This window comes from Oncorhynchus mykiss, chromosome 5, assembly GCF_057628025.1.
Source record: "Oncorhynchus mykiss isolate SJ-2025 chromosome 5, ASM5762802v1, whole genome shotgun sequence".
In the NCBI taxonomy this organism is placed as follows: Eukaryota; Metazoa; Chordata; class Actinopteri; order Salmoniformes; family Salmonidae; genus Oncorhynchus; species Oncorhynchus mykiss.
In genome coordinates this window covers 81,634,794-81,659,489 of record NC_143026.1, presented here as the reverse complement: position 1 = coordinate 81,659,489, position 24,696 = coordinate 81,634,794, and the positions used below count along the sequence as shown (strand labels likewise).

General features: G+C 41.9%; 2 protein-coding genes across 4 annotated transcripts in view; both read left to right on the top strand.

Moving 5' to 3' along the window:
* Positions 1-1,537: 1,537 nt before the first annotated feature.
* Positions 1,538-9,793, top strand: LOC118944653 (uncharacterized). The gene is made up of 8 exons (XM_090236110.1): positions 1,538-3,849; positions 4,197-4,254; positions 4,488-4,635; positions 4,731-4,767; positions 5,004-5,287; positions 5,536-9,085; positions 9,258-9,333; positions 9,597-9,793. The coding sequence occupies exons 1-8, from the start codon at positions 3,661-3,663 to the stop codon at positions 9,746-9,748; spliced, it is 4,494 nt and encodes a 1,497-aa protein (XP_090092236.1). The 5' UTR covers positions 1,538-3,660; the 3' UTR covers positions 9,749-9,793.
* Positions 9,794-20,683: 10,890 nt separating this feature from the next.
* The window catches only part of LOC110524643 (trafficking protein particle complex subunit 8), a 79,824-nt gene continuing 75,811 nt past the window's right edge, over positions 20,684-24,696 (top strand). For 2 of the 3 annotated variants that reach the window (XR_016496332.1, XM_021604488.3), the window contains exon 1: positions 20,684-21,031. Coding sequence is in view for 1 of the 3 variants with exons in the window: in XM_021604488.3 (XP_021460163.3) it covers positions 20,875-21,031 (157 nt within the window). In the remaining 2 variants the exon portion in view is untranslated. The remainder of the gene's footprint in view (positions 21,032-24,696) is intronic. The other variant, XM_090236109.1, reaches the window with a different exon arrangement.

The window sequence follows — 24,696 nt, the reverse complement described above, 5'->3', positions numbered from 1 at the left end:
TAGTGTGGCTTTAGCATCGTCCCACATTGTGGCCGGAGAAACAGGATAATCTTTATTGTCTTGTGTGTAGTTGTCTATCCATGTAGTTACTAATGTATGGAACGCTTCGTTTGATAGCATGAAGGTGTTGAATTTCCAGCTCTTTGACCTCGGGATGTTTTTGCAGAGGTCAAAGCGGAAGTGGACAAAGGCGTGATCTGAAAGTGCTATGGGTCCGATTGTACAAGTGGCTGAATTTATGAAACTCTTTGGGATAAAAATGTAATCTATACGGGAGTAGGTGTTATGGACATTAGAGTAGTATGTATAGTCCATAGATGAGCTATTAGTCTCTCTCCAGATATCTATCAGTCCCATCTCTTTAGTAAGAGAGTTCAACATCTTTGCAGATCTAGGATTTGTGGTGGGGACTTGAGATGATTTGTCTAGGGTTGGGTTAAGGGTACAATTAAAATCTCCGGCCACCACGCCAAAGGAGACACAATGCTCATTGAACAGGGTTATCATTTTTGACATGAAGGCAGGAGTATCTGTGTTAGGGGCGTATATGTTTAATATAGTAATTGGTTGACCATATTAGTGACCCAGTTATCAAAATAAATCTCCCCTCCGGATCAGATATGTTTTTGTCAATTATGAATGGAGCATTTTTATGGATAAGTATGGCTGTGCCTCTACTGTTTGATTTGAAAGATGAGAAATACACCTGTCCCACCCAAGCTCTGCGGAGTTTGGCATGTTCAGCATCACAGAAGTGTGTCTCTTGTAATAGCGATGTCTGCTTTTTCCTTTTTTAGAGCACATAGTATATTTTTTCGTTTTATTGCATGCCCTAGACCATGGCAGTTCCATGTCAATAGATTCAAGGTACTAGTCATCGTCATCGAGCAGTAATCGAACTTTAGTGCAAGTCATCGCTGGGTAAAAATGGATAGTAATTACAGCTGCGTTCACATAAAAGGAAAATAAATGGTGTACATAAAATAATAATCTCTGAACACCCCAGCCGAGTTCCCAAACAACTCGACACATCCCGTTGGATCTATTACCCCCCCGCTCAGTCTCAATTCTGTGTTCCGAATAAAACAAAAACCGGGAACAGTTAGCAACGCACAACGTCTCCCTCTCCCCACCAAAGAAATGAATCCTCTCCACCCCGCATTGAGTAAATAACATAGTTGCCCTCGTCCAGACCACAGTAAAAGAGGGGAGAAAAATACAAATCAATAGCCAAGCCTACATATACCTCCCCCGAGGGACATAGGGAACCCCAAGTAATAATAGCAACAACAACAAAAAAACAGGGAAATAAAAGTAGGCTGAAACATTAGTAGGCCTAGGTTAGGCTATACAGCCCATCCCTCTCAGTTAAAGGAAAATAAATATAAATTGGACGGCTATAATGACCTTTAGGGGGTGGGTCTCTGGATATCGGCTATATGTAGTCTTACCTCCTTTAGTAATGGCATTAATCGCATTTAGTCATTGGTCTGTTTCTCATTGGCCAGGATTGTCTTTCAAAAAACGTTTTGCCTCTTCGGGAGTTTTGAAGTGTCGCAAGGCTCCTTGGTGAAGAATCCTGAGCTCGTTTGGGTATTTGAATCCCCTGAAGATGCCTCGGTCAATGGAGTATTTCTTCACTTCGTCAAATTCTCGGCGCTTTCGGCGTATTCCAGCTGACAGGTCCTGGTGTAAAGCGAGTTTGGCGTTTCCCACTGTGATGGTGTTGTTTTTCGCCACCTGTAGGACTCGTTCCTTGTCGGTGAATCTCAGGAAACGTATGGTGATTGGGCGCGGTGGTTGTTTCCCTCTTCTTTTTCGCCCAGTTTGAATAGAACACAATTATTCCTTCGCCCCCTGTTTTCCAGGTCCTCTGTTTTCTCTTCCAGATGCTCGATTTTCTTTTTAGCATATGCTATTGTTTCCATGGCATCTGTCAATAAGTTTTCCATGGATAGGATTCGCCCCTCTGCCTCAACCATAAACGCGGGGCGCCTGGACATCTTGTTGTTGATGTCAGGCAAAGCGTTTTCCAGGATTGTCACCTTGCCCCCTATCGCACTGAGCTGAGAGTTAATGGCATCTAATTTAGTGTTTAGTTCTGTACGTTGGGATCTCAACTCAGAAAGGATGTCTTCGATAGAGTGCGAGGTTGGCATTCGTTGTGCCTCGTGGGGGAGCGGGTTCTCTTGCTCCTGGCTAATGGCGCTAGTTTTTTCTGAAGCTAGCTTCTTCTTGGAGGCTTTTTCCGTCGCTAATACTCGAGTCCGGGTAAAAATGTCACCTGTAGTGTCGCCGCCATGACTTTTTCTTACTAAAGCTAAATGAGTTTGAACTTGGAGTGCAGGTAAGATTAGGAATTGGAAACTACTTGTGCGGAGCTCTTAGTTCATGCGGCCATCTCGCCCAAGGGTCACGTGATCCCCAACAGTGCTATTTTAAGTGATTTTCAAGACACCCAAAGTCAATTTAAATCCACAACAAAATCTGCAGGATAAAAAGCAATATAATCAAACATTCAAATAAGTAAACAGGCTATATTAAAGTGCACTAAACATAGAGACAGATTAATACACATTAGTACACAAGTAGGCCTACGCTATTTTTGCACTGTAAAACTTTTTTTTAAGTGTTATGTTTTCCCAGATTCATAGTGTTATGCAGCCCAGGCCTATCTAGGAAGGCTGGGCATAAATTGTTTGCTCACAGCATCACATGATGACGTGGGCAACATAAACACTTAAACTCTGTAGATTAAAGTTAATAGTAATCAAAACTAATTTCACCACGAAAGGAAGTGCAATCGAAATGAATGAAGAAGACAATGTAATTCTAGTGAGTTAATAAAATGACAAGGTGTTGCCTGTGAGCGTTGTAGACTACTGCCTCACAAGCCCGGGCTTTAGTGGCACTGGCATACGTGCTTGCCTCTGCACTGAAGGAGCCACCGAACGCGTCTGCGTTGCAGATCTCACTTTCTCCCGCTACAGTATGTCCTACAATGACATATTTGGTGGGGATTGGCAGCCAACAATAGGATTGGATTGGGACTAAATCAAAGAATAAAACGATATTGAAATGAATAGTATTAACAAATATTTCCCAGAAGATTTTGGGTTCAACCTAAGGCTGACTAGGACAGATCAATCAACTTGATCCGACACAGTAAGCCTACATGTCATACGTAAGTAAACCCACAAGAGAGACAATATTGCAAAGGCAGGACCATGTTCGATGGAAGGCGTAGGGGTAGGCAATCGAAAACGTTTGACGGGGAAATTTCTGTCAATATTAGCTAGTCCTACTGAGTGGGCAAGTAACCTTTCCCGCGCTCTTCCTAAAAAAACTATTTGTGATGTCATAAAGGTCTAACGTTCCATGACGTAGCATGTAGCCCTAAATTACAGTCCCTGCCTGCAATATTGTCCTCACTCTCGACCTGAACTCAACTTGAATGTAACCAACACAGACAAGGACATGCTTTTTGAGATATAAAATAGCTTGAATGGATGAAGAAAAGGTAAGCTAAATTACTTCATGCAATATTGGGGGAAAGTAAAAAAGGGTAAAGCAATATAAGCGGATATTTCTTGTAAAAAGCTATAACATATTGTAAAGCAAATGTACCATTCTTTATAAAGTCACCAGCTTAGCTCTGATATGGCTGTAGCTCTATTTATGATGTCCTCTGCACAGATCTACTCTGACATTGACATATTATTACTTATTGGAATGTCTGTCCTTCAGGTAGCACAGAGGGAGGATGGTGATCCTCAGAGGGAAGGAAAGGAAGTTGTTGAGGAAGAACCGGTGGCCACGCCCAAAGAGGAGGCCAAGAAAGGAAGGAAGGTAAGATGGCAGGAGTGACAGAGCACATAATAGGCCTACTGGGTTACACTCTGTACCTGATAGCAGCCATACCATAGATATCTATATATTTCAGATAACAACATACGTAGTAGCTGTTTTCAAAACGTGTTTTAAGAGCTGCTTTGACCTGGCCCATAGCCTATTCATAAATTGTATCAGAGTAGGAGTGCTTATCTAGGATCAGTTTTGCATTTGAGATCATAATGAAAACAATTATTTGGGCAAGGTTGAGCACACACCTTATCTGATGAACTTTATGTATACGGGCCCTGGTGTTACATGTCTGCCATCATTTGAGATCTAGAATCTGTTCTGTTCTATCCTAGGCAAAAAGTAAGAGGAGTGGCAAGAAGTCAAGGAAGCTGGGCACTGACAATGATGCAGGTCAGAGATTTACCTCTGTAGTACTACATTGTTTCTCTATTCTGTAGGTTGTGCTATCCATTTTCAATGAAACTGTAGTCTACTGTAATCAGTAAGAAAGGTCACATAGATAGCTTTATTAAAATAGGCCTATTCTAAAACCCTTAAACAATGAAATCAGAGTATTAAGAGATAAAACGTCTGATTTCTCTTTAATTTTGTTTCTACTTCCTCTACGGCAATCACATCTTTAGTCTCCAGGAATAAACACCTGGATAGAGGATCTGTAATTGAGCTCCTGGAGAAGAAAGCTGTTAAGGCTGCATTCGGCCCAGGCAACAAGGATGAGATGGAATACTCCTACCCAATCCTCATCTCATTCCTGCGCAATCTTACTGATGAGTATGTTAAAAGTTTTTCTGTAATGTTCAACATTTATGAAATATTGTGCAGTGGGAACTAAACACTAACTAAAACACTTATTTTAAATTGTCTAGGCAGTGGCAAGTGATCTACAAAGGACTAAAAAACCCTGTAAGTTTCCCTACCTGCCTTTGACCTTTGATGTGTGAATGATCTGTTGAATTCAGAGATTAGCCATCAAGTCATATTCTGTTATTCATGTTCTCTGTCAGACTTCATCAAAATTTGAATTCAGTCACAGACAAGAATAACAATGTTGATCAAATGCATTCTGTTCGATCTAGAATACTCACAGTACATCACAGTTCCATTGAAAAGACTGTTTTTGTTCTGTTTGTTCAAAACAGATGACGAAGGAACAGCTTGCCAAATTGTGCAAGACAATTGTAACCTTCATCGCACAGACCACCCTGCAGATCCTGCTGCCAGCCCTGGCCCGCGTACTTGGGGTAAAGGACTTTGCTGACGACGACACTGACTCACCCAAGAGGGGTGGCAGTGCAAGATCCTTTGCTGCCTTTGATCAGGAAAGACTGGAGCTCATCCAGGAAGTTAGATATCTGGCGAAGAAAATGTATAAGGGCGGCACAGGGGCTCAACATCTCAGGTCCCTAACACCCTCTTCTAAGAGGTATGTTCCCCTCAAGGTTTTCATGTATGGATTTCACCGAGATCATCTATCCCAGTGTTAGCTAATGCAATTTACTCTATCTGATGTAGTACAAAATGTAATGTATCAGCCTTTGAGCATATTCAAATGAATGAGCATGTAAAGTGATCAAAAGTACATGTAGATATTTAGAATACTAAAATTACAACGCTTGACCGATTTGCCAAGTTAAGACAGGAATTATCATGCTTTGCTTGTTCGTTTTAAAGTTCCCAGACCTCAGTGAAAGTCCTCCTGGGAATGACAGAGGACAGAATCATCAAAAGTGTCCAGGAGCAACTGTCTGATCATAATATCCTGTCCTCTTGCCCACCTGAGCTGACTGTTGGTCTTATCAAGGTGGTGGTCGAACAGCTTAACTCTGCCCTCTCTGCGACCATCAGCAGAGCCATTTCAGGGCGGTCCTCCCCTATTTCTTCTGGTACCCAGGCCGCTGAACAAATGGTCAACATGGTCCAGAAATGTTTTGATGATCACACCACCCCAGAGGACCAGAGCTCTACCTCTGTATTAGAGTCATGCATTCCACCTGCAACAGAAGAAGTGATGACTGTTATCGCAGAGATGGTGGGTGAATTGGAAAAAGAAGATCCGGAATTGGCTAAGGTTTTTCGAGAAGTGGCTGTGAAAGTTAAAATGTTGGCATCTGGCAGTGACCTTGTAGTGGAGCACCTGGATGTTGAAGACTCTCCTGTTCCAGAGGAGCTGAACATAATATGTACATCTTGCAAAGCAATGATGCAAAATCTTGGCACTCTGTTTAGTGTGAAGTTCAAGACCAAAGCCTCAAAGGCTGTGAGTGAAATTCTTGTGAGAAGGTTAATGAGCGATATCTCTGGTATGGTTCAACCTTCTCATTCGTTTAGTACCACTCCAATCTTGATGAATGCATCTAGCCCATCTGACAGGATCCTTGATTCTGCGGCCACTGAGCTCATACAGACCAAAGTAGAATCTGAGGCATCACAAATAATTGATAACTTTGTTGAAGATGTCAAGGACATTGTGCAGTATGCTGAATTAGATCAGCCAACAAGCACCCAGAGAGATACCCAAGTGGGACACTGTACGACAAAGCGGAAACCCTTCCATGCAGCTCGTAGACTCTGCGAGAGACTTCAGGCAAAGCTGGAGACATTGTTCCTCAGAATGGGTGGAGCTCCAGTCCAAGGGGAAGAACTTATGGAAAAAGCTGACTCCAGTGCTGTGCTTCTGGAGCATACTGACTCCAGTGATCTGCCTGTTTCAATCCTGAGCTTGCCTTCCCCATGTAGGAGTGAATCCCCTATATCAGAACGTAGTTCATCTTCTTTATCTGATGGATGTGATTCAACTGACTCTGTAGGAGAGAAAACACCAGAGCAACCTGAAACCAGTAAGAGTGAGGCAATACTGCAAGTGGTCAACTCAACAGGACTTGGTTCTCTCCGTAAATGCCAAAGTGAGAACTCTCAACCATTACTGTCTCTCTGTGATTCCAACATGGTGCCCTGCACCAAAGAGGTATTGTCCAAGATTGTGACCATGTATAGGTCAGAGGTGGCAGATTTGGAATGCACATCATCTGTTGCAGAGGGTTCCTCTTACAACTCCCTTGAAGTCTGTGGCTTTTTGGACAGTGTCATGTCTTATCTAGAAGACATGCCTGTGTCTGGTTCTTCATGGTTGGAAGGATTAAGAGATACTCCAGCCTCAGTCATTGAGAAACTCTGCAGTGAGAAGCTCCAGATGAACGCTACCAACGAAGTGCGAAAAATACTGATCAAATCAGTCAGTAGCTTTCCCAGCAAAGTCAGTTCCAGCCAGACAGATTCTCAGATGTTGCCAGCAAAATCAACAATTTCCTTAAGGCATACAGATATAACTGCTTTTGAAATCGTTGGATCAATTACAAATGACATGAAGAGCCTTTTCCCACCCACAGAGTCTTCTACTACTCTATGGCAGGCAGACTCTATGCTTCAACAGAGTGATGAGAAAACCTCAGAGTACACTGAGGCCACACCCAAAGGCTCACAGTCTGGTTTGGAAGTATCTGAGAAGAAGATCTGGACAACTGCAAAGACTATTTACCACAATGTGAAGACAAAGATGAGGAATTATTTTACATGGCAAAATCAAGTCAAAGCAACAACGGCTCAAGCCAAAAAGACCCTCAGCCATATTCTGGTTTCAATTCAGAAAGAGCTGTCAAAATCTGACCAAACGGTGACTGCGCTTTCACAAATAGAGAATGTGGTTGGAATGATGCTGAAGGATGTTGAAAGGGTAAGCAGTGAATGTGGTGAGGAACTGATCTATCAAGCACCACAGCGTTCTTCCTCCTCGTTGTCATCCTCATCTGCCAGATCAAAGAAGTCAGAGTGGGAATTTTCACTCCCTGGCACTCCCATCTCTTCTGATTTACCAGAGAGTATTACTCAGCCCATTGTGAGATGCTCAGTCATCGACATGGGCAAATCTACTAAGCCAAAAACATTGGTGTGTGATGCCAGGGAAAGCATGTCTGCAATAGTGGATACCATCATAAAGGAGGTACATCCAGAGGAAGAAGGGGAGGTTGCATTCCACCCTGATCTAACAGCTGCAATAGCAAGACTGGAGGAGCTCATATCTCAGGGTAGGATTGGTGCTCTCTCACGTGATCTTACTCACCAAGTCAACCGCATCATTTCTGAGAGCAACTTGACCCCTCTGGTTCTGACAGTGGCGGCTGGAAAGAGTGCATCCGATACAGTCCTTACTGAGCTGAAGAGGAATGACAAGACGGTGGGGAAGCCCACAGCTTACAAGCTGGTTCAGCTTTTTGCAGAGGAGTCTGTGAAGCGCCTCTTGCTTCCTAGCCTTGTGCCCTCTACAGCTTCAATGAGTTTGGCTCAGGGAGTTAGTGTGCCGGCTAGCGTATCTGAAGATAGGATTTCATGTTCTTTTTCTACATCAGCATTTAGTGACACAGTCAGCCTGTTTACCAAAGTAATGGTAAGTCAGGTCATGGACTCTGTGGTTTCTGATGCACAAAGCAGAGGGTCATCTCCAACCGGAACTGTAACTGATATAGGCAGTCTACTGAGTGGTAAGTCCTACCCTCTGCCATCTTTCTCTGCCATCAGCATGACAACAAGTGGGACCTCCAATGCTGCACAAGGCTTTGAGGCCAACATAGATGCTGAGGAAAGGGATACCATCAGTTGTTTCGGTGTACCTCAGAGCATTGTTTGTGATCAGAATTCAACCAGCGTGGATGTTGCCTCGCTTTCAACCCCATCCACTGTTAACTTAGTCGGTGATGATGACTTCACCGGCCTCATCAGCATGTTAGTGGTGAGACTTCTGTCAAAAATACAAACCCAAACTGATCTGTACCCAACTGACGTCACACGCACGTCACAAGACCTGATTCCAAAAGTTATAGCTGCCTTCTGTGCATGGTCAGGCTGCTCTGAGACCCAAGCTTATCCCAAGAACCTGAAGAGTCACAAAGTATACAGCACCGTCTACAAACATCTGTTGAAGGAGTTTGGCTCAGAGAAAATACTCCAACTGGCCGTGTCGACTCAGGACTCCACTTTCAATAGGATTCTTGTGAAGTCATTGAGCAAGGAGCTTCTCCACAGTTGTAACGAGGCATCAAGAGCAGCCTCAAGAACATCTTTCGAAGCCACCAGGCCAGAAGCTCTTCTCATGGCTGAAGATGTGAAGGCTACCAGAGGGAAGCTGTCTTTCCTACAAAGGCTTGCCAGACTGAAATTCAACTTAAAGGTACATCACACTTATTTAAGTTAACAATTGTGTCAATGTGAGTAAACAATGTTATTTAGAGAAAATGTTAAACCATCCATTAATTCCAAAACCATTTATAAATCTTGTTGTGATCGTTATTACCGTGAGATTGTTCTGCTGTGACAGTTGTTTTGACATGTTTTTGTTTTAGCCATTCATGATGGGAAACAAGAAGAATTCCCGCCATTCTGAATCCAAAGACCAGACTACTGCTGAAGAGATCATGTGTAAGTCCATACAGCAGGACATTTACTGTTTGAGATATTGGTGTACAAAGCTGCTATTGCAAAAATATTAAACCCTATATACAGTACATTATATATTATCGATAGTAATCTCTTATGTAAAATTATTTATAGTTTCCAAATCTCAAGATTCTGGTTCTCATTTATTTGTGAAAGTAATAATGAGTTGAAACTAAGAATACAATATACCATCATTTCTAAATGAAAGTGCATGTCAACTCTCTCTCTTCTGTCGCCCAACATAGTGGCACATCCTGCCACATTTGGACTCCCAGAGGGTCTTCCCTCCACCTCTCAACAGGAGAAGCCTCGCAAACGTCCCCTTCTAATCAGGATGTTTTCCACCATCTCCATAGGCCTATCCAAGCCATTCAAACGGTTTTCAAAGCAAGCTTAATACAACAATTTCCTTTAATACAGTAATATTTGCATTGAATTGATGGCCTTTGTCTTCTTTTGTGTTGCCCTGTTAACACATTTGATTAGAAAATACATAGTATATTTAGTTTAGTTTATTATGCAGTCATAGTCACGGTGTAGGCTAAACAAAGTAATGTTGTCCTGAATAATGTATAGAACATGCACCCTCCCACCCCCCCACCCACACACACACACACACACAGTGTGATTCATTGAACACACACACATAGTACTTCAGTTATGTCCCACAACCAACATTCGACCAGATATCAATGATTCAGTGTAAAATACATGTACTGTAAAATAAACCGTATTTAATTTACAACCAATAAAATAATACATGATGCAGGACACTCAGTTATAAGGGAATTAACTGGTTTAACTTCTCAAACAGAAACACACACATTTCCATTTTCTGTGGATCGCCCATGTTTACATTTTACTGAATGCCAGTCTGACCTTTGACCTGTAGATGGCAGTAAAGGTCTACTTTTGCTGCAGATCCTCTTCTAAAGCTCAAACCTCTCTGGACAAGGAGCCGAAACATTTGTCCCTAGTGAGAGAGTGTGTGTGTGTGTGTGTGTGTGTGGCAAGAAAAGGGAATATTGCACTACACTTTTATGATACAGATACATTTTGCATTCGGTAGCATAGCACAGCTGTAGTTTTTTCAAATGCCAAATGTACATGTAGCATGCTTCTGCCTACAGATGCTTTTCTGAGTGACTTGTGTTGTGAGAGAACCAGAATTCAAACAAACTCCTGGATTACATTTTATAATATTGTCAGCTCTTTTTAGTAACATATGGTAGCATACATGTTTCACACGGTGGCAAGTCAAGCTAGTTAGTTACATGTAACAACATTACATTATATGGTCAATGTTTGTGTGTATCCTCTTAGCTTTTACCTTCGACATCAACAAGCGACGCACGGGCTGGTCCTGCAGACTCCCACGCCCATGTCCCAGGAGAAGGCTGGGGGCCACCTGCTCACTCACGTCCCAGCCATCTCTTTTGAGACCGACTCTACTGTGGAGTGCACCTCCAAGAGGACTCCGGAAGAGAGGGACCGGGTGAAGGTTAAACTGGCCAACATGGCCTTGATGGGAAGGATCAAAAGTCTTGGCTGTGAAATGCCCATTATGTGTGATTATCGAATTGATCATTTTCCACTTTTGAAACAACAATGGGAAAGACAGGGTTTATAGCAAAGGTTGCTCAGATTGGGCTTTTGGAAAAATTGGGAGAATGAAAGTGCACTCCTGATTCAGAGAGAAAGATCCAGCTTAATCATCCATACCATTGTTTAAATTACAATTAAAAAAACATTCAAACTGTTCCTGAGTTTCGAAAGACAGAGAAAGGAAAACATCATTATCTTCAGTCTGTTCACACCTGTTCACACAAGTCCTACTGTCCACAATCTCAGGGTTCTTCAATACAAACACACCTGTTTCAGAAAACCTGATCACTTTCTGTTAAGGTGCGTGAATGAGGACCCAAAAGCGAATTAACGTAAACAGAACTTCTTTAATAACAAAACATAGGTAGGCTCAGATGGACCGGCAGATTCCGACAGGACAGGACAAGGTTGCAGCAAACATGACGATAGTCTGGTTCAGGCATGAAAAACACAAACAAGAATCCGACAAAGACAGGAACAAAAACAGAGAGAGATATAGAGGACTAATCAGAGGGAAAAAGGGAACAGGTGGGAAAAGGGGTGACGAGGTAGTTAGGAGGAGACAAGGAACAGCTGGGGGAAAGAGGGGGAGAAAAGGTAACCTAATAACGACCAGCAGAGGGAGACAGGGTGAAGGGAAAGGACAGAAACAAGACACAACATGACAATACATGACACTTTCACATTCGAACAATGTTTGTAGGATACTTTTCAATAACTCAATAAATGTAAGTGTTGAAACCATACATAGCTGGTAACTTGAGCTCGGCAGAGTAGTTTTGACCTGTGTCCAGATGCAGTCATTTATGTTGTCTAAAGGCAATTTGTCTCTTATAACAATGTTATTTTTCTGAATAATCTAATTTAATTGACTGGTAGGTAGTCACTAACTATTTGTAGCATGTGTTCCTCTGTTTATTGATATTTACATGGTGTGTATGTGTTAAGATGTTAAGTAATTAATGTTGATATTATCCCAAGGGTTTTTAACTTAACTTTAACTTACTTTCTTGATAAAATACATTCTAAAATGTCAATATATGTGATTTCTGAGTATGTAGTGCACATATCTTTTTAAGGCCCAAAGCAGACGTTTTTATATCAATATCAAATCATTTCTGGTAACAATTAAGTACCTTACTGTAATAGATTACGATGAAAATGGTCAAAAATGTATTTTTTGCAAAAAAAACTTTCTCAAGCAATAGTTTTGCTAGGACTGTCTGGGAGTGGTCAGTGTGGAGGGGAAATTAAAACTAGCTGTTATTGGCACTCTCTTTGTCGTTGGTCTATAAACCAATTTACACATGGTGATGTCGCCATGGAAAGCCAAAACTCTCGCCCATGCAAACCTGCTGATTAGAAGGTGCTGTATGGATGTGAGAAACTCTCTTTTCATGGCACTTCAATATCGAAGTGAATTTTTCGTAGCAGGTTAGGACACTGAGGTTAAGGTTAGGAAAAGGGTTAGGGTTAGTGAAAATGCTCTCCAAACCTTCTACGAAAATTACTTTGCATTGAAGTGCTGTGAAAAGAATGTGTCCCTGCTCAGGTGTTGCATGCATCAACCAATGGTTGTGTGCCAAGTCATCCATTGTGTCATCGACTGACAGATTGCTATAACATATGATGTGGTTAGCTGACACACAAAATACCTATACAGGCAGTGTAAGATCTGGCAAGTGTCAGCAAGGCCTGGGCAGAGGAACATGCTCCGTATTTTCAACCAGAACTATCAGGAAGCAACCCCGATCACATTTTTGTAAAACACATTTACAGTGTTAGTTTCATCAGCTGTTGTACAATATGAAATACAATTATTTTGACTTCACAGGGCCTTTAAATGTAGGCAAACAAGTTTTCAGCATTCAAACTAATCTACCCAGTCAGATTCAGCACCATGGACAGTGAAGATCAGAATACCTGCGATCTGACGATTAGAACAACAGTGCTATTTTTTTTTTTTTCAATTTAAAGTTTTATTAAGTTTTCTTGTTTTTCAATCAACCAACAAAACACATTCCACATTCACAGGCTTTAAAAAAATAAAAAGTCAAAAAATAATAATACATATGAAAAAATAAAAATACAATTAAAATGAATGATAAAGTCAAATAAAAGCATTTATTTTCCTTGGTGCACACGTACTCAAAAACGAAATTCAAATAAAAACACACAAAAAAAACATTTAACACTTGCAGCAGCACTATCAAGGTTCTTATCAGCTATTTCAAGCATTCGCTGAGACGACGGGCCAATAATTCGTTTTTAGGTTTTACAGTACCTTACACAACATGTATCTGCGCATTTCCCTAGTCACCCCGTTCACTCTGTCCAGTTTGAAATATAGTTGAATAGTGAAGACCAGAGTCTATCAAACTTGGGCTGTCTCTTGTGGAGGTCATAAGTGAGCTTTTCAAGAGGAAGAAAGTCAACAATCTGGTCAATCCACATTTTAAATGTAGGAGGGGTATTTGAGGCCCACAATAGAAGAATACATTTCTTAGCAAAGTATGTAATAGTCATAAGCAAATTTTCTCTGTCAGGATCAAGAACAAAGTCCTGCTGGGCATTAAGAAGATAGATACACGGGGTCATATCAAACTGTACCTCTAGTATTTTCTGTGCAGCAGTATGTAGATTGCCAGAATCTGGCAATCTCCCTACAGCTCCAAAATACATGCATATAGGTTCCACTTTCAGAGGTACATCTTTTACAGTTAGGAGACATATCTGTTTTCATTCTATGGAGTCTCAAAGGAGTATAATAACATTTGTACAAAAATTTGTAATTAGATTATTTCATTTTTACACTGGTAGAGGAGCAGTATACCCTGTCGCAAACCTCCGCCCATAACTCATCACTGATAGTCAGACCAAGGTCCTTTTCCCAGATTATTTTCAAAGGAGTAAAGGAGGAGCTTCCTTTCTCAGAAAGGAGTCTATAGATGTAAGATATTTTGCCTTTAATGGATTGTGCTGTGACAAGAAGGGTTTCAACTTCATTCAACTGAGTTCTAAACCTCATCTCGGAGGTAAATGAGGAAATTACATGTCTAATTTGGAAGATATTTGAAAAAATAGGATCTTGGCACATCGAATTCAATGCAGAGCTCTTGAAAGGATTTCAGTGTAGTGGTTTTCTGATGAAATAGGTCTGAAAAGGTCCTGATTCCTAGAGTATGCCAAAGATTAAAGTTGGCCTCCCTCAGGGCTTTTGGCAAGTCTGGGTTGCCCACTATAGGCGAGTGAGAACATATTTGGGAGGAAATGCCCAGGTATTTCTTACAGTCCCTCCACGCTAGTAGGGTGCTGTAAATCACAAAGGTTTTGGCTATGTTGCCCACTTCACTAAAGTTATTAATGAATATAATTGAGCTTAAGGGCAATGAACCACAGGATTGGGCTTCTATCTGAATCCACGTTGACTCTTGTCTGTTTGTGATCCATGTTAGCATGTTGCGGATTTGGGCAGACCAGTAGTACAATTGAAGGGAGGGAAGGGCAAGACCACCCTTAGATTCAGGTTTCGATAGAGTGGAAAACTTGATCCTAGGTTTTTTATTGCCCCATATAAATTTGGTGATGCTTTGGTTAGTTGTTTTGAAAAAGGAACCTACTGGGAGATAGCATGGGAGCATCTGAAATAAGTAGTTCAGTCTAGGGAGGACGTTCATACGGATTACATTAATTCTTCCTACTAAGCTAATTGGGAGGGAGATCCAGGTTTGGAGATCGTTCTTGATTCGGTCCAGGAGTGGAAGATCATTTTCCTTAAAAAGGCTATTCAGATCTGGTGTTATGAAGATCCCGAGGTATTGAAACCCCTGTGTTTTCCATTGGAAAGGACAAAGTGTCTTCATAGAGCTGGTGAGTGTAATATTGAGAGGGCAGGCAGTGGATTTGTTAAAATTGATCTTATAACCTGAAAACTTGCCATACTGAGCAATTGTGTCTAAAATGAGAGGGAGGGATTTCTCAGGGTTGGATATGTAGAGCAAGACATCATCCGCGTAAAGCGAAATCTTGTGCTGCAGGCCACCTGCAGAAACACCCATAATACTTGGATTGCTCCTTATCAGCTCTGCCAGAGGCTCCGCCCCCAACAAGTAGAGCAGCGGGGACAGCGAGCACCCTTGTCTTGTGCCCCGTTCCAGAGGGAATCTGTCAGAGTTCAGTCCATTAGTAGTCACCATGGCATTTGGATGAGAGTATAGTGATTTGATCCATTTAATAAAATTTGGGCCCATATTGAGCTTTTCTAAGACTGAAAACAGAAAGCTCCACTCCATCCTGTCAAACGCCTTCTCAGCATCCAGTGAAGCCAGTAGGACAGGGGTCTTCTGTGTGTTTACTTGATCAATAATATCAAAAAGACGCCGAATGTTATCAGAAGAGTATCTGTCTCTAATAAATCCAGTTTGGTCCGCTTTTATTATTTTGGGAAGAAGAGTGTTAAGTCTTTTGGCGAGCAATTTGGTAATTATTTTATAGTCGAAATCCAACAAGCTTATGGGCCGGAAGGACGAGCAGGATAGGGGGTCCTTGTCTTTTTTTAGCAACACTGTAATGCGAGCTGTGTGCATTGAGTCTGGGAGAACTCCGTTTTTGCAAAAATCCTCCAGCATTGGCATGAAGATAGGGCTGAGCTGGGGCCAAAAAGCTTGGTAGAACTCTCTGGGGAATCCATCTGGGCCTGGGGACTTATTAGGTGGCATGGAGGTAATTGCCTCCAGAATCTCCTCAGGAGTGAAGGGGGAGTTGAGATCTTCTTGGTCGGTCTCTGATAGTTTAGGTAGCGAGATTCCCACTAGGAAAGAGTGGAGTTCTGCCTCCGTGTGTTTTCTCTCAGAGGTATATAGTTTGCAGTAAAAATCATGAAAAGTTAAATTGATCTTTTTTGGGTCATATGTGACCTCGTCCTCTGCTGTTCGGATAGCCATGATTGTACGCTCTGACTGCTCCTTTTTTAATTGGTAAGCAAGCAATCTACTGGGCCTATTGCTATACTCATGGTATTTCTGTTTAGTAAAGAAAACTTTTTTTTTTATCTCCTGAGTGTAGTCCAAATTCAGTTTGGCTTTGGATGCTTTAAGATGACTCCAGGAGGTGCTGTCTAGGGATTGTTTATGTATTTTTTCACAGCGTTCCAGCTCCCTCTCAAGATCTAGCCTGTGTGCTTCCATTGCTTTTTTCTTAGAGGAAGCATATGCAATTAGATGACCTCTTAGTGTGGCTTTAGCAGCGTCCCACATTGTGGCCGGAGAAACAGGAGAATCTTTATTGTCTTGTGTGTAGTTGTCTATCCATGTAGTTACCAATGTATGGAACGCTTCGTTTGATAGCATGGAGGTGTTGAATTTCCAGCTCTTTGACCTCGGGATGTTTTTGCAGAGGTCAAAGCGGAAGTGGACAAAGGCGTGATCTGAAAGTGCTATGGGTCCGATTGTACAAGTGGCTGAATTTATGAAACTCTTTGGGATAAAAATGTAATCTATACGGGAGTAGGTGTTATGGACATTAGAGTAGTATGTATAGTCCATAGATGAGCTATTAGTCTCTCTCCAGATATCTATCAGTCCCATCTCTTTAGTAAGAGAGTTCAACATCTTTGCAGATCTAGGATTTGTGGTGGGGACTTGAGATGATTTGTCTAGGGTTGGGTTAAGGGTACAATTAAAATCTCCGGCCACCACGCCAAAGGAGACACAATGCTCATTGAACAGGGTTATAATTTTTGACATGAAGGCAGGAGTATCTGTGTTAGGGGCGTATATGTTTAATATAGTAATTGGTTGACCATATAGTGACCCAGTTATCAAAATAAATCTCCCCTCCGGATCAGATATGTTTTTGTCAATTATGAATGGAACATTTTTATGGATAAGTATGGCTGTGCCTCTACTGTTTGATTTGAAAGATGAGAAATACACCTGTCCCACCCAAGCTCTGCGGAGTTTGGCATGTTCAGCATCACAGAAGTGTGTCTCTTGTAATAGCGATGTCTGCTGTTTCCTTTTTTAGAGCACATAGTATCTTTTTTCGTTTTATTGCATGCCCTAGACCATGGGTGTCAAACTCTGGCCCGTGGGCCAAATTTGGCCCGCGGGGTAATTATATTTGGCCCGCGAGACAATACCAAATTACTACTAGAGCTGGCCCGCCGGTATTATACAGCGCATTCACCACTAATACTACGAATCCCATAATGCTCTGCTGTTTTCGCGCGCCAATCAGGACAGGACCCAGAAACGCTCTCTCCTCTGTGACAGTAGTCATAGCAACATAGACGCTACAACTGTCAGCGAGCTAACCCTTCCCAGAAATTGCGAAAAGAAAGGCAGAAAACAGGAGCTTTCTGGACAAGTGGGAGGCAGAATATCTGTTTACATATGTAAAAGACAAACCTGTTTGTCTTGTTTGTGGAGTCAACGTGGCTGTAAGTAAGGAGTACAACATTAGACGACACTATGAAACGAAACACCATGACAAATATAAGGACCTGGACATGACTCAAAGGAGCCAGAAAGTAGAGGAGATGAAAAGAAGTTTGGTTTCACAACAGAATATGTTTAAAAAAGCCACATCACAAAGCGAGGCTCCTGTAAAGGCTAGTTATATAGTGGCAGCAGAGATCGCAAAATCAGCCCGGCCCTTTAATGAGGGAGAGTTCATGAAAAAGTGCATGATGAAGGTTTGTGACCTCGTATGCCCAGAGAAAAAACAAGCATTTTCAAACGTGAGCCTGAGCAGGAACACAGTAGGTGATTGCACATGTGATCTTGCCACCAATCTGTATGACCAGCTGATGGAAAAGGGAAAAGATTTTGTTGCGTTCTCCCTCGCTGTGGATGAGAGCTGCGACGCATCTGATACTGCTTAGCTGTCAGTCTTCATCCGTGGAGTGGACTCAAATCTGTGTGTTACGGAGGAGCTATTAGGATTCAAATCAATGCATGGCACAACCACAGGAAAGGAAATCTTTGAGGAGGTTTCCAAATGTGTAACTGAAATAAAGCTGGAATAAAGCTCGTTGGATTAACGACAGATGTGTGCGGTAAAAAGAGTGGACTGGTGGGCATGGTTCGGGAGAAGATGCGGGAAGAGAACTGTGCAGGTGAGCTAACTGTTTACCACTGCATCATACATCAGGAAGCACTGTGTGCCAAAGCCCTAAAGATGGAACATGTTATGACCACAGTAACACAGGTAGTTAACTTTATAAGAGCCAAAGGTCTAAATCACCGCCAGTTTAAATCTTTTCTGGAGGAGTGTGGTTCGGAATACGTATCACACAGAGGTGAGATGGCTAAGCAGAGGAAAAGTACTGAACAGATGTTTCGAGCTGCGTGAGGAAATATGTCAATTCCTGGAAACCAAAGGGAAGGATACAGCAGAGCTCCGGGAGCAAAAGTTCCTGTGTGAGCTGGCCTTTCTCTGTGACATCTCGAGCCATCTCGATGCGCTGAACCTGCAGCTTCAGGGGCGGGGGCGCATCATCACAGACATGTACGCTGCAGTGAGGGCCTTCAAAACCAAACTGTGCCTGTGGGAGAATCAGATGCTGCAAGGAAACCCTTGCCATTTTCCCTGCTGCCAATCCATAAAAGCGCAGATCTCTACCGCCGTGTTCCCATGCGCACAGTTTGCTGAAAAACTCAGTGTTCTCGCCGCTGAGTTTAGTGATGTGGAAAATGCACCAACCAACATCCAAATGGAGCTGATTGAACTCCAGTGCAACGACACGCTGAAGTCAAAGTATGATGCTGTGGGCGCCGCACAGTTTCCACGGTTCATCCCTGACACAATGCCTCAGCTCCGCACCCAAGCTGCTCAGATGCTCTCCATGTTCGGCAGCACTTATCTATGCGAGCAACTTTTCTCCTCGATGAAGATGACCAAACAACTCACAGGAGACGTCTGACTGATGAACATCTTCGCTCGATACTGAGGATTTCTTCAGCTCAGAGCTTGAGCCCAGACATTGATGAACTAGCATCCAAGAAGAGATGCCAGGTATCTGGCTTGGGCACATCAGATTAGACCAGTGTGCAATAATTAACGTTTTCTTTATGCACTTTTTCTTGCTACAAGGCATGGGCTTGAAAGGTTGATTGATTTATTATCATTTTATTTGTAAAATTATTAGCCAGTGGAAAAAGTTTATTTTGGTATTTAAATCAGAAGGCTGCAAATAGAAAAGAGGCATACAATTTTTATTTAAATTTTATTTATTTAATAAATGAATGCCATTGATGTGTTTTTTCATTTGAAATTCGATTTTGCATGTCTCTACTATTAAATTATATATTGTATGGTAATAAGCGATGCTTGTTCCATTTTCAATGTTAAAGCAAAACTTGTTTGGGTCCATATTAAAAGGTTAATTTGTTCAATGTTGGCCCGTGACTTTGTTCAGGTTTTACATTTTGGCCCACTGGGTATTTGAGTTTGACACCCCTGGGTTAGACTGTAAACTCTTATTCCAGACTAATATCTCCAATCTAAAATTTAATTTAGAATCGGCTTCCTATTTCACAACAACAATGCTGCCAAATATAACCTCGTAAAACTGACTATCAGTGAAGCTGGAGACTTATATCTCCCTCTCTAACTTTAAGCATCAGCTGTCAGAGCAGCTTACCAATCACTGTATACAGCCCATCTATAAATAGCACACCCTCATCCCCATATTGTTATTATTATTATTTTTGCTCTTTTGTGCCCCAGTATCTCTACTTGCACATTATCATCTGCACATTTATCACTCCAGTGTTAATGCTAAATTGTAATTATTTCACCACTATGGCCTATTTATTGCCTTACCTCCCTAATCTTACTACATTTGTACACACTGTACATGGATTTTTCTATTGTGTTATTGACTGTAACTCTGTGTTGTTGTTTTTGTCGCACTCCTTTGCTTTATCTTGGCCTGGTCGCAGTTGTAAATGAGAACTTGTTCTCAACTGGCCTACCTGGTTAAATAAAGGTGAAATAAAATAAATACAATTGGGGAGGATGGCTGGAGTGGAATAAGTGGAATGGTATCAAATATATCAAACATGTGGTTTCCATGTGTTTGATGAAATTCCATTTGCTCCATTCCAGCCATTATTATGAGCCATCCTCCCCTCAGCAGCCTCCACTTGTGTAGGTGTTATGTGACATGAACATGTCAGCAGTTTGATGCCTTCTAAAAAACGTGTCCCCGTTAATTCATGGCAGTATTTTATGGGCTAGGGAGACGTTAGGTGACTTGGTGAAAGGTATCAGTAGCCTCACTAGGCTTAATTTTGACATGAATCAGTCCCCATAGGCATGAATCAGAATCACTCCCATTAAAACAGTAGCCGACAAACTGGGTGAAGGACACTGTCTACTGTTGTAGCCCTCGCTTCTTCTTTTGTGGGGTTTATCGGCGGTTGGCATCCAACTGGTACCTAATGTACTGCTGCGCCCCTATCTCTCGGTTATTGTAGTTTAAACATGTACCAATATAAGTATAAAGGGGTTCCTGCAGATGCAGGAGTTGCGGGCTGCAATTGCACATTTCTCAGAAGCGAATGGTTTCCACTAAATAGCATAGCCTGGTCTGAGCAAAGTCACATTTGGCTATATCGTAAAAATGCATTTTTAAAAATGTACTTTTTGTCTTAATTTAAGGTTAGAGTTACGCATAATGTTTGTAGTGTGGTTAAATAACGAAGAGACCTTTTTAAAATAGGCGGAGTTTAAGACTTTGTGGCTGTGGTAACTAGTAACGACCGTATCGAATCAGGCAACTGTAGAATTCAACACGGCTGCCTTGCACTGTCAGTAGGGGAGTTGTTTTCAACTCAGAAGCGGAGAGCTTTTCACTATCGAAATCCAGAGAGAAATACAATTTCGTAGTCTGGGCCTCTCAAGCAGACAGCAATGGCTCAGTGCGTACAGTCTGTGCAGGAGTTAATCCAGGACTCGTTTGTTCCAAAGGTGGCTGTCCTGTGCAGCGGAGATGCACAAAAAATTACTCGTAAAAACAACCTTAATTTCTCGGAGCTGTTAAGACCTTTCTGCCGGTTAACCTCCGAAGGTAAGGGCTTTTATACACAACAACTTGACGTTTTCATGCTCGAACTTCCACCGTACACAAGGGGAATCTAAAATCAAGCTATTGCGACATTTGTGTGTTTTATGTCCACCGTTTTTAGCTAGCTACTTATCATTAACGTAGCATGTTATCCTAGCCAGCTAAGCTCGTTAAGCTAACTAGCTAGCTACACTCCACAGCTACTGCCGTCACTTTGGCAGTCAAGTCAAGTGACAGGAATGGTTAACCAGTAGCAGATGTGGTGCTGAAACAGAGGCCTTTGTCTTGTTTCTTCAATGTGTCACCCGATAGGACACGATATGTCCGCCATTGTCGTACGTCTGCAACCGTCTTGGGTGTCTTTGCAGCTAATGCCGTTAGGAAAGAAGGCTTTCTGGTGTCAAAGGGCTGGGAAGAGGCCCAGTTAGACTAACGTTAAGTGGGGCTGACAGGGATGTGGGAGTTAAGCGTCTCCTGTCATACTAAGTTGTTTTGCTGCAACTTGAAAGTAGACTGTCTGCTTTCTATTTTAACCAATTTCAAAGGTGCTTAGCCAGCTAACAGCCAGTTATCTTGTGGGACAGTGTCACTGACTTTTTATTTTACCTTTATTTAACTAGGCAAGTCAGTTAACAACTTATTTTCAATGACGGCCTAGGAACAGTGGGTTAAATGCCTGTTCAGGGGCAGAACGACAGATTTGTACCTTGTCAGCTCGGGGGTTTGAACTTGAGACCTTCCGGTTACTAGTCCAACACTCTAACGACTAGGCTACCCTGAACAACGCCCGACCATATTTGACATACGCTAAAAAGCTGGCTAACAGGAGGAAGATGGCCATTCAGTTGAACTTGGTTTTAGCGGCTACAGTTGAAGTCGGAAGTTTACATACACTTTGATTGGAGTCATTAAAACGTATTTTTCAACCACTCCACAAATTTCTTGTTAACAAACTATAGTTTTGGCAAGTCGGTAAGGACATCTACTTTGCATGACACAAGTAAATTTCCAACAATTGTTTACAGACAGATTATTTCACTCATAATTCACTGTGTCACAATTCCAGTGGGTCAGAAGTTTACATACACTAAGTTGACTGCCTTTAAACAGCATGGAAAATTCCAGAAAATGATTGACATAATTTGAGTCAATTGGAGGTGTACCTGTGGATGTATTTCAAGGCCTACCTTCAAACTCAGTGCCTCTTTGCTTGACATCATGGGACAATCAACAGAAAATTGCAGACCTCCACAAGTCTGGTTCATCCTTGGGAGCAATTTTCAAACGCCTGAAGGTACCACGTTCATCTGTGCAAACAATAGTACGCAAGTATAAACACCATGGGACCAGGCAGCCGTCATGCTGCTCAGGAAGGAGACGCGTTCCGTCTCCTAGAGATTAACATACTTTGGTGCAAAAAGTGCAAATCAATCCCAGAACAACAGCAAAGGACCTTGTGAAGATGCTGGAGGAAACAGGTACAAAAGTATCTATATCCACAGGGAAACGTGTCCTATGTCGACATAACCTGAATGGCCGCTCAGCAAGGAAGAAGCCACTGCTCCAAAAGCGCCATAAAAAAGCCAGACTATGGTTTGCAACTGCACTTGTGGACAAAGATAGTACTTTTTGGAGAAATGTCTTCTGGTCTGATGAAACAAATAACTGTTTGGCTATAATTACCATCGTTATATTTGGAGGACAAAGGGGGAGGCTTGCAAGCCGACGAGCACCATCCCAACCGTGAAGCACGGGGGTGGCAGCTAGACGTCGACCGATTAATCGGAATGGCCGATTAATTAGGGCCGATTTCAAGTTTTCATAACAATCGGAAATCGCTATTTTTGGACGCTGATCAAAACAGCTCGGGGGTTTGAACTTGCAACCTTCCGGTTACAAGTCCAATGCTCTAACCACCAGGCTACCTCAGTTCTTAACTGACTTGCCTAGTTAAATAAAGGTGTGTGTATATATATATATATATACACACACACACACACACACACACACACACACACACACACACACACACACACACACACACACCTTTATTTAACTAGGCAAGTCAGTTAAGAACTGAGGTAGCCTGGTGGTTAGAGCATTGGACTTGTAACTGGAAGGTTGCAAGTTCAAACCCCCGAGCTGACAAGGTACAAATCTGTCGTTCTTCCCCTGAACAGGCAGTTAACCCACTGTTCCTAGGCCGTCATTGAAAATAAGAATTTGTTCTTAACTGACTTGCCTGGTTAAATAAAGGTAAAAAAAAAAAATTAATTGACGGCCTAGGAACGGTGGGTTATCTGCCTCGTTCAGGGGCAGCTCGGGGATCCAGTCTTGCAACCTTACAGTTAACTAGTCCAACGCAATAACGACCTGCCACTCTCTCGTTGCACTCCACAAGGAGACTGCCTGTTACGCGAATGCAGTAAGCCAAGGTAAGTTGCTAGCTTGCATTCAACTTATCTTATAAACAATCAATCATCACTAGTTAACTACACATGGTTGATATTACTAGATATTATCTAGCGTGTCCTGCGTTGTATATAATTTGACTGCGCATACAAGTATATAAGTATCTGACTGAGCTGTGGTAGGCAGAAGCAGGCGCGTAAACATTCATTCAAACAGCTGCGTTTTGCCAGCAGCTCTACGTTGTGCGTCAAGCATTCCGCTGTTTGCCTTCAAGCCTATCAACTCCTGAGGCTGGTGTAACCGAAGTGAAATGGATAGCTAGTTAGTGCACGCTAATAGCATTTCAAACATCACTCGCTCTGAGCCTGTTGTTGTTTCCCTTGCTCTGCATGGGTAACGCTGCTTCAAGGGTGGCTGTTGTCGTTGTGTTCCTGGTTTGAGCCCAGGGAGGAGCGAGGAGAGGGACGGAAGCTATACTGTTACACTGGCAATAAAGTGCCTATAAGAACATCTAATAGTCAAAGGTTAATGAAATACAAATGGTACAGAGGGAAATAGTCCTATAATAACTACAACCTAAAACTTCTTACCTGGGAATATTGAAGACTCATGTTAAAAGGAACCACCAGCTTTCATATGTTCTCATGTTCTGAGCAAGGAACTTAAATGTTAGCTTTCTTACATAGCACATATTGCACTTTTACTTTCTTCTCCAACACTTTGTTTTTGCATTATTTAAACCAAATTGAACATGTTTCATTATTTATTTAAGGCTAAGTTGATTTTATTGATGTTTTATTTAGTTTATATATGTTTTATATAGTTTAAATAAGTGTTTATTCACTATTGTTGTAATTGTCATTATTACAAATATATATTTTTTTAAATCGGCAGATTAATCGGTATCGGCTTTTATGGTCCTCCAATAATCGATATCGGCTTTTATGGTCCTCCAATAATCGATATCGGCTTTTATGGTCCTCCAATAATCGGTATCGGCGTTGAAAAATCATAATCGGTCGACCTCTAGTGGCAGCATTATTTTGTGGGGTGCTTTGCTTCAGGAGAGACTGGTGCACTTTACAAAATAGATGGCATCATGAGGAAGAAAATTATGTGGATATATTGAAGTTAAAGCTTGGTTGCAAATGGATCTTCCAAATGAACAATGACCCCAAGCATACTTCCAAAGTTGTGGCAAAATGGCTTAAGGACAACAAGGTCAAGGTGTTGGAGTGGCCATCACAAAGCCCTGA